Source organism: Schistocerca cancellata, chromosome 3 (genome assembly GCF_023864275.1).
Source record: "Schistocerca cancellata isolate TAMUIC-IGC-003103 chromosome 3, iqSchCanc2.1, whole genome shotgun sequence".
NCBI lineage: Eukaryota > Metazoa > Arthropoda > Insecta > Orthoptera > Acrididae > Schistocerca > Schistocerca cancellata.
The window spans coordinates 5,255,378-5,266,094 of NC_064628.1; the positions used below are offsets into that span (position 1 = coordinate 5,255,378).

The window sequence follows — 10,717 nt, forward strand, 5'->3', positions numbered from 1 at the left end:
CCTAGACACAACAAGATTTTGAGCCAGCAATAACAACAACAAAATAATCAAGATAAGTACAAAAGTTCTTCTTTTGTAATCTTACCCCTCTCAAAGTCTCAAAAGTTGTGCAAAGAAAGAGAACTTTAATGGTAACGTGTGGGAGGGTGAGATTACAACCCGCAGGAAAGGTGGTAAGGGGAAAGCATTGAGTTAAGTAAGAAGCAACCGGACATGGACGGCAAAGGGATTCCCAGTTCTGGGCCGCTGTTGTGGTACGTGCATCTCTGTGTTAGGGAAAAGGAGACAGTAATTTGGATGGTGAGACAAACTACGAATGTGGGCGGTATAATTTGCAAGCAATAGTTGCCGCCGGAGCCACAATGGAGGAATGCCAGCTTCCACAAGGAGGCTGTTCACAGGACTCGTTCGGATGGCTCCTGTCGCGAGGCAAGCTCCACAGTGGTGGATAGGGTTCAGCAGACACAGTGCAGAGGGCGATGCAGAACCATACACAATGCTACCATAATCAATACAGGACCGTACAAGGGCTTTGTACAGCAACAGCAGCAGTGTAGGACGAACAGCAACCCAGTCGGTGGGGATCAGGCATCGAATAATATTAAGGTGTCGCCAGCTCTTTTCTTTAAGCTGATGAAGATGGGGAAGCCAAATTCAGCAGACATCGAACACCAGTCCCAAAAAGTGGCAAGTCTCCACTACATCAAATAGTTGGTCATTGAAGTAAAGTTCTGGATGGGGATGGACTCCACGACGATGACGACAGAAGTGCATGACACAAGTTGTGGCAGCCGGAAACTGAAAGCCATGAGTGAGGGCCAAGACTGTGCCTTCCGTATAGCTCCCTGCAGCCAGCATTCAGCCGCAACAATAGAAGAGGAGCAGAAGGAAATACAAAAATCGTCAGTGTGTAGGAAGGGAGATACCAACGATTATACTGCTAATGCAAGACCATTAACGGCGACTAAAAAGAGTGGGACACTCAGGATAGAGCCCTGCGGGACCCAATTCTCTTGTATATGGAGTGCACTGTGGGAAGCACGAATGCGAACTCTGAAAGTATGGAGTGACAAAAAGTTGTGTATAAAAATCAAGAGCAGGCCCTAGAGACCCCACTCATGTAGAGAAGCGAGGATGTCGTGCCACCAAGTGGTATCTTAGGCCTTCCTCAGGTAAAAAAAAAAGATGGCTATAAGGTCGTGTTGCAGGGAAAAGGCCGATTGAATGGGAGACTTCAGGTGCAACAATTTGTGAATGGGGAGCTTTCCTCGGCAAAAACTGCTCTGGCATGGAGCCAGAAGGCTCCGAGACTCAAGGAGCTAACACAACCATCGGCTCACCACATATTCTAGCAGCTTGCACAGAACACTGATGATAGCTGTCAACATCTAGACGGTCCTTCCTGGGCTTTAGCGCTGGAATGGTGATACCTTCCTGCCATTGCGATGGGAATTCGCCATCGCTCCAGATGCGGTTGAAGATGGCCAGGAGGTAGCGTTGGGAATCCAATGACAGATGTTTCAGCATTTGCGAATGCATGCAGTCTGAGCCCGAGGATGTGTCAGGACAGCCGGCACGGGCACGGGAAATTCCCAATCACTGAAGATAGCATTATAAGGCTCAGGGTGGCATGGAGCAAAAGATAGGTGTTGTCATTCCACCCTGTTTGAGGAGAAGAAAGATGGGGTGGTAATTCTCAGATGCAGAGATGCAAGCACAATGCTCAGCAAAATGATCTGTAATTACATCTGGATTGGCAGATATAGTTCCATTTGTGGAAATTCCAGGTACACCTGCAGGGTTCTGATAGCCGTAAAGTAGGCAGAGCTTGGTCCAAACCTGGGAGGGAGAGGTTCGTGTTCCAATAGTGGAGGCAAAGTGTTCTCAACACTCCTGCTTCCTTCACTTGATGAGGAGGTGAACCTGGGCACAGGGCCCAGCAATGGCCCAAACACTTTTAAGTCTAAGCTGAAGTGTTTCTTCATGGCTCACTCCTATTCTGTCGAGGAGCTCCTGAAAGAGCTGAAAAATTAAGCAAATTCCAGTGTTACATTGCTGATTTTCTTTATTTAAACTTACGACTTGTCCCCTGAATATGTTTCTTATATTTCATTTTATCTGTTTCTACCATCATGTTATAATTTCATGTATTGACTCGTTCCATGACCATGGAGACTTCTCCTTAAATTGGTCCCACGGGAAAAAAAGGGAGGGGTGGCGCTTATGATGTTGGAGGGCCCACCTATGGTCTCTAATGGCCGCAATGATTTCCGGCGACCACCAAGGCACTGATTTCTGTCAAAGGCAACCGAAGGAACAAGGGATTGCCGATTCAGCTGCAGAACAATGGCATTAGTGAGAATGTGGATCACTTCATGCAACGGATACTCAATGTTGGTAGCGGATGTGAAAGTGTCCCAGTTAGCCTTGGGAAGAGCCCACCTGGGCAAGTGTCAAGATGAGGGATGCTGGGGTAGGGACAGGAAGGGTGGAAAGTGGTTACCACACAAGTCATCATGTGCTCTCCAGTGGATAGATGGAAGAAGGCCAGGACTGCAAACTGAGAGATCAACGGCTGAATAGATGCCACGTGCCACACTGAAATGCATGGGGGCACCTGTATAGAAGGCAAAGGTCGAATTGAGCAAGTAGGTCGCTAACATCTTTGCCATGGCCAATAACCTCGGTGACACCCCACAAAGGGTTATGGGCATTGAAATCACCCAGAACAATAAAAAGCGGAGGGAGTTGCGAAATGAGCGCGGACAATTTGTGGAGCGCTGCATCACCATCTGGAGGAGGTAGATGTTACAGATGGTAATTTCCTGTGTTGTCCTCACCCTGACAGCCACAGCTTATAAAGGTGTTTGAAGGGTCACAGGTTCACTACAGACAGAGGTAAGGACGAAGGTGCAAACTTCAATCCTAGGACTGATTTTGTAGTACTCCCGATAGCCACGAAGGGCTGGGGTACACACTGCAGGAAACCAGGTTTCCTGAAGGACAATGCAAAAAAAAAACAGGTGAAACGCTTAAAAGCTGACATAACTCAACTAGGTGAGAGAGAAAACCGCCGCAGTTCCACTGGATGACAACACTTTCTGGAATCGGGGTAAGCATGTATTGACCAAGGAGACAGGTTTTGCCTCAGACTTCACCTGCTGCCACCGGTTGAGTATTTGCATAGTGGATGAGGTGTCAGTGAGATCCAGGTCCTTAGGGGACACTAAAATCTCTACCTCATCCTCAGATGCAGAACCAGTAGGAAATGGTGGTGCTGGGGCTACTGGAGGGTCATGTTTCTTAGCAGTCTTCTTCTTGGTTTGCTTGCCCTCTCACTTCTCTTTAGGGAATTCTCGAAAGTAGGTTCAGGCATGGAGGGAGACCGTGAAGCTCTTCATCCAGCAGCTTTCAATTCCTTTTGTCACAAGCGAGTGTCCGCACCCCTTCCACACGAGAGGAGACGGAGGAGGCTGTTGCTTCTCTAGCTGGGGGGAGGGGACCGATGTCCCCTGCATTTCGGGGGCGTTATTGCTCCTGAAGTAGGTGCTTTGGGAGCAACAGAAGAAGATTTGCCCCCTACCACCAAGCGGGCGGATGTATTCTGGAGGTCCGGAGGGCCCACTGTTCGCAGCACAGAGTGTGAAACTACCGCCACTTGTGACGGTGATGTTGACGTAGCTGCAGCATATGTGGGCGTCAACCGAATGGGGTGCAATCTTTCAAATCTGCATTTAGCCTCTTGGTAAGTCAACCAGTCCAGGATCTTGTACTCCACGATTTCCCATTCCTTTTGGAGTACTGTGCAGTCTGGCGAGCAGGGGGAGTGGTAACCTCCACAGCTGATACAAGTATGATGAGATGCACTTGGAGTATTTGGATGCAGTGGATGTCCGCAGTCTCAACATGTGGCACTGGAATTGCAGCACTTAAAGCACCGCACAGGGGAAGGGACGTATGGTTTAACGTCATAGGGGTAATCCATCACTTTGATCTTTTCAGGCAATGAATCACCCTCAAAGGCGAAGATGAAGGCACCAGTAGCAACCCTCTTGTCTTTGGGTCCCCTGTAAATTCGCCGGATGAAATGAACACCTCACTGTTTTAAATTAGCACGGAACTCGTCATTAGACTGCAAGCGGAGGTCGCGACGGAAAATAATCCCCTGGTCCATGTTTAGGCTTTCGTGGGGAGGAGTGGCGGAAACAGGAATATCACCCAGCTGGCCACAAGCGTGTAAGTTCTGGGACTGGGCTGGGGATGCAGTCTGAATCAAGAGTGAACCGTTTCTCATCTTGCACAGGGCTGTCACTTCCCCAAACTTATTCTTGAGATGTTCAATAAACAAATTAAGGCTTTGTAGGTAGAAAGGAGTCCCCATCAATTCTGCTACAGACTAAATACCATGGCAAAAATGGCTCTTCTTTCTGTAGCCCTACATTCCTTCCACGGTGCAGCGAGGGAGGGAAACGATTTATGGCAATACCTGTCAGCATCATATTTCATCTTTCCCTTCTTAGAACATGCTGGCGCCGTTCGGTCACCAGCAAGAGATGACTTGGTTCGCTTCATTGCAGGTCATCCGCCCTGATACCACCCACTCCACTCAGGGGCTGCCCCCACGGGCAAAGGCCACCTTGCATGATGACTGTTTCTGGGAGTCCTGATGCCCCAAGAAGATGGACATCCACTCCTTGGCATACATGGGCAGTTTACAGCTCAGGCATCAGCAGTGCAATCCCTGTGTTGCCAGACGGCTACCACCAAATGGGTAGACAATGGCCCCCCACAACGGACTAGCTACCGTGCTGGGTATGGGGTGCAGAGAGGAGGAGGAGGAGGAGGAGGAGGAGGAGGAGGAGGAGATTTAGTGTTTAACGTCCCGCCGACAACGAGGTCATTAGAGACGGAGCGCAAGCTCGGGTTAGGGAAGGATGGGGAAGGAAATCGGCCGTGCCCTTTCAAAGGATCCATCCCGGCATTTGCCTGAAGCGATTTAGGGAAATCACGGAAAACCTAAATCAGGATGGCCGGAGACGTGATTGAACCGTCGTCCTCCCGAATGCGAGTCCAGTGTGCTAACCACTGCGCCACCTCGCTCGGTGGGTGCAGAGAAATTCATTATTGTCATGGGGGGAAAAGAGGACAGGAGACAACCGAAGAAGATGACGTACCCCAGAAAGTGTCCTCACCCAAATAGTTGAATTGCAGGTGGAGATGTAAAGCCATGACGAGAAGAGGTTTAGGAGATCGAATCTAATGGCACTATGGATAACTGGTACACCACGTAAGGCATCCTTCCCCACATGGCCTGCACTTCCGTAGAATTCGGAGAGTGGCAGGTCAAACCATAAAATAGGACATGAACTTACAGGGATGAAAAGTGGGAGACATTTTTAGTTGCCCCTTACAACAGGCAGGAACACCTCGGGCCTATTCTAACCCCCGGACCCGCAGGGGGAAGTCACGCTGACACAGTCATTTCTCAACCAACACTGTATAATGCGTGCTGTATTTTATTTGTTGTTGACAGTCTGATCATGAGGGTAATAACGGTTAGTGGCTACCACCTACAACTAAAACCAACAACATCTGCCACGAGACAACTGTAAATGAGAGGGTCTATTACTTCACAAAGTACAAATTATCTGCAGGCAATTGGTAGGCTGTTGTAATTTTGAATTGTAGCCAAGAAATTAATCACTCTGAGTTCAAGAGCAAACTGAACAATTTCTTGCCACCTTAGTTGTCAAGCCTACAATATAAAAAGAATCTTTTGGGATTATAGAAGTTTTTGATTCCACCCATAACATCATCAATATGGCATAAATGGCCATTCTAAGCATCTCCAATATGGCACCTATGACGTCATTACATACACACGACAAACACGAAAATTCATATTTATGACAATAACATCTTCCTCCAAAAACACAATCAAACTAACAGGACGGCTGCGGGAAATTGGGTGTTTTAGGGTGGGACAAGCTAAATACAACAGTAAAAAACACACCACGATCCCAAAACACACAAAATGACAAAAAAATTACAACATTCCACTACGCCAACAAAATCTACAGGAATCTGACACTTCCCTTGACATCTACAGCTCAACCGCAACTGTTGATACCACAAAAACACCTAAAACTACGAAAATTAAAATCGAACATTTCTCTTGACCTATATATTTCAACCACAGCTGACGACAGCAAATCAGCAACACCTACAACTACAAAAATTGGAATCTGTCATTTTCCTCAACCTATATAGATCAACCACAACTATTGATATCAAATAACCAACATCTATAACCACAAAAATAAAATCACAACCACAATACCTCAAAAACTCCAAAATCAAACAGTCTTACATAAATTAAAACACAATTAATACACCATAAATATATAAAACATCACAACTCGAGACAAAAAAAAATTAAAAAGAAATTCCAGCACTGCAAATTAGGTCACCCCCCCCCCCCCCCCCCACACACACACACACAAACTCCACGCCGTAATGTTGTCACACATTACAACACCCTTATGTCGCGGGTCAAAGCAGATGGGTGGAATCTGATGCTTCTATTGACCCAATTTTTTGTTTACTAATCAGCTTCAAGATGCTGCAGCAGAAGTATATCTAATTAAAATGTGATGTTGGTTCCTGACTTATCTCCTTGCACAGTTTGTTGTTCAGGTCCATTTTAGTACCTGTGACAAACGGCTAGTCTCAGAATGAAACCCGATCTGACCAACAAAGATGTCTTAAGTTAGGTTCTGATTATGACCTTGAAACAAATTCAATGATCTCTCCCATCACAAAGCCTTGTCTGTCACTCGGTTATTCTTGTAAAAGAACTGCTGCAAGCCTTTTATAGAAACAAATCATGTCAATAAAAATGGCATGCTCACAAAAATAGAGCACAATGTGCAGAATGAAGCACACAAGAAACTTTGTCTGTTATCCTCCTTATCAATTCAGACGTTGTTGAACAAACAGAAACTGCACAACCTGTTCAGTCCTGAGTGTCAATTCTTGGCCATTTACCTCGGAAATATTAATGTCTCTAAATAAGATTCGCAAGATTATACGAAATGCAAGATCGGTAAAGTATAAAGTAAAATTTGTGAGCAGATTGCAATTTCTAGTGGGACACATTCTAATTATCAGTAATGCTCATACTGTCTTGATTATGATGGCCCACTGAGTAAGCTGAAAGGGGGGGGGGGGGGGGGGAAGAGGACATTAAAGAACTTGTTTGATATCACAAGTAACTTCAAATTCAGTTTTAACCGGAATGATGAAACATACAAGAACAGAAACTCTAGGTAATTGTATTAGCAAAGGCTGGGAAAAAGGATGGGAAAGTCTTTTCTCATATGTAAGCAGCTTTTAGGTTTCTTCAAGGATGATGAATTTAGCTAAAATGAAACTTGGTAAGTTGACAGCTACAGGTAAAAACAATTTTTTTTTTCAAGAGCTGTACTTTACTGCCAGAGTTAAATAATTAACTACTTCATATTTAGATACAGAAACACCAGCTATCTCTAATGAAACAAAAATGAAGAAAAATACTGATCATCTTTAGCAAGATGAGAAACGTAAGTTCTATTTAATAAACTGTAGCATTTGGCAATGGCTCTGAGCACTATGGGACTTAACTACTGACATCATCAGTCCCCTAGAACTTAGAACTACTTAAACCTAACTAACCTAAAGACATCACACACATCCATGCCCGAGGCAGGATTCGAACCTGCGACCGTAGCGGTCACGCGGTTCCAAACTGACGCGCTTAGAACCGCACGGCCACACTGGCCGGCCTATTTGGCAATGACACAACCCTATAATTATAGCACTGTGCAGAGAACAAAAGTTGAACAACTGAGTCAAATATCTACTTTGTATTTATCCTAGTTTCAATTTAAATGAGCCATCATAAATGTAGGTATACCTATCAAAGCTCACCCGACGGTTTGCAGCCCTCCACTAAAATCCTCATAAAACTTAATTTCTTTTTGTCTTGATCTCAGATTTTCACAGTTAAGTTTTATTCTGCAAAGAACACCGTTTAAAATTTCTTTCAGATTGGAGATGGTTAGTTGGGCCTCATTGGGCCATTTGGTGCATAGTGATCCACAGTTAAAATTTAACAGTATTTCATGAATATCACAAAGGGACACAACCCAACAACTGGTTATCAACATTTTACTCTGTTAATAACAAACTTTCCCCATCTGACGAACATTCTGCATATCTCAATTGGGATACTACATTTCCACTTGATACAAATTGACTGATAAGATAAATTAATCAATACAACCAACTGGAATTGGAATTTTTGCACAGCTGCAGGGAGTTTCAAAGTAAGTTTTGCAAAACTTGACACAAAGGAAACTTCTTGGTAGTCTCAATATTCAACCTTAAACAGATAATATAAAAAAATAAATAATACATGTGTCACTTACCCAGAGCTTTCTTGAATTCTTTTATCATCTTGCTGTCATAAACACCTCTTTCTTCCCAAACTTGTAGTATTCGATTGAGGTTCCTAATCGTTTTTTCGTCACATTCAGGAAGAGAAAAATGTTCGAAGGCCTTTTTGAGAACACTTCCAAACTCCTTCCCAAATTCAGGCCCTTTTCTCTTGCTATTTTGAATAACATCATTCGCTAGATACATAAAGGTCAGCTTCCTATTCGCGTTGCCTAGAATTAGGAATTTGCAAAACATACACAAACCACACGCTCAATCTACATTTTAGATACTATTCTTTGATCCAGTTGTTATTTCAAAACATGACATACGCACAAACATTACATATTTTTGTTTCTCGTGTTCAAACTTACTTTTTAGAAAATCTTTGAACCATACTTTCACAATTGCGGCATGGTGTTTTCGGTGATGAATTAACCACAGGGAGAGAGTTTGTATGCTTTGCTGCGAACTGTTCAGGTCTGCAAGTTTCTTAGATAATGCCGACTCCGTAAAGCCAGCCATCATTTCATACGCGTTCTAGATAATCTTTCCATTTGCACGTAAATAACACATCGCTTCTCTATTGTTCCAACGATACAAACATTACAGTGCTGCCAACTAGAAAAAAATAATGTTTATACCAACAATGTTTCAGTCTTTTATTGCGCAGTGTTGTCCACATTGTTACACCAATTTTGTAGAGCAGAATGCGTTGCTCTGCTGTTTTCATAGTCTTGTATAGTTGTATACACTTACGAGTATTTCTGTCACCACAATAAATTGTGTGAGAGATCTCAACAGTAGTCTACTGTGATAAGGGAAGTACAAGATATAAAACAACGATGCTCATCTATATCTATGATCTGCAATCGGTACCGGTACCATATGTAAAAAAAAAGGCGAAAAAAAATGATGTGCTCTCATTTTAACTTACTGGTACATGAACTTTTTCGGTCACAAATCTTAAAGACTAGTAATATTATCTTCGCGGGAGAAGGCATATAGAAGTATAGTTCTAGTTTCTATATTTAGCCTCTTTTTATGACATCTTCGTTGGTATTGAGAGTCTTTTTCCCTTCCAGATCTTTCGTCATTTTGAAGACGCTCTACATCACTAAAATAAGTTATCCCAACACCATTTCTTCGCATTACTTGGTTAGTGTAACTGACACGGACTTCATAACATGTAACAATATTGTAAATGGCTCTTAATGTTTTATGCGGCATCGTTATCTAGACGGTCAACATTATTGATCACTATTTCCAGATCTGCAATAATATTGATCAGGTGTGAGTTAGGCTGAGAATCTGTGCAGCGATAATGAGCAGATCAAAAGCTTTTGAAACATATTGCACTGCTTGATAATTATTGGTTCTTTGCTGGGCAGTAGACTTGGCCACTGTTTCTATGTTTCGGTACAGTGTATCGATACGTGGAACTGTTTCAGTGTTTCGAAACGGCTATGTTTCACTGCTTCGAAACAGTGGTGTTTCATTCCTCTCTGTGTCGGATACCGGGACCAGATAAGATCTCGAGCCAGCCGCAGAAACTGTATCGTTTTTTCAAAATAACGCTGTTTCAGTCCACTTGTGCTTAGAACGGACTAATTGTATCGAAAGGGAGATGTTTCAATTCGCTTCGTCTCGGACGAGATTCGGGCACGGCACAGATACAGAAATACGTTTAATATACTACTTCATCGAACTCTTTCAAGAGTGTCGAAATCTTTTTGACACACAACAGCATGAAGCTTAAGATTTCCGAAAATAAAGCTCCGTTTCTAATTGACTGCACTATTCCGAAATGGCGTAATATATGCTTTATAAACACTAACAAACAATAAAATAAAGCACACTATTCGCATTCAAAATTGATAGTGTAATGGTGAACGGGAAGGGCTGGGAAGCATGGTGGATTTATAGTAATGATTCGAAACACCTTGAGGAACAAAAATTTTTTCTCTTATATTTTGTTATTTATTCGAATTATGTGGCTTTATTTGTCAGTCTATAGTCAATGTGCCTATTCTCCACAATGATTTCTTTTGTGTGCATAGATATTAGCAGGCCAGGTATATATTATCCATACTAACGAAATGTGGGAATCCCAGTAGCGTATCTGTTGTTTCTGCAGTTTGTTCCCGCCTCCAGTACCGTTCGTGTTGGTTCTTCTGTCTTCAGCTATGGCATTACGAAGCCCGGTGTGGGATTATTTTATGAAGATAAATCCTGAGAAAAT

At 43.4% G+C, this 10,717-nt stretch overlaps 1 protein-coding gene across 2 annotated transcripts in view; it reads right to left on the reverse strand.

Moving 5' to 3' along the window:
* LOC126176768 (regulation of nuclear pre-mRNA domain-containing protein 1B) overlaps window positions 1-9,078 on the reverse strand; it is an 82,684-nt gene extending 73,606 nt beyond the window's left edge. For both annotated transcript variants that reach the window (XM_049923937.1, XM_049923938.1), the window contains exons 1-2: window positions 8,850-9,078; window positions 8,469-8,708 (exon numbers count right to left, since the gene is read on the reverse strand). In XM_049923937.1, the coding sequence (XP_049779894.1) occupies window positions 8,469-8,708; window positions 8,850-9,003 (394 nt within the window). In that variant the 5' untranslated portion in view covers window positions 9,004-9,078. The remainder of the gene's footprint in view (window positions 1-8,468; window positions 8,709-8,849) is intronic.
* Window positions 9,079-10,717: the final 1,639 nt, after the last annotated feature.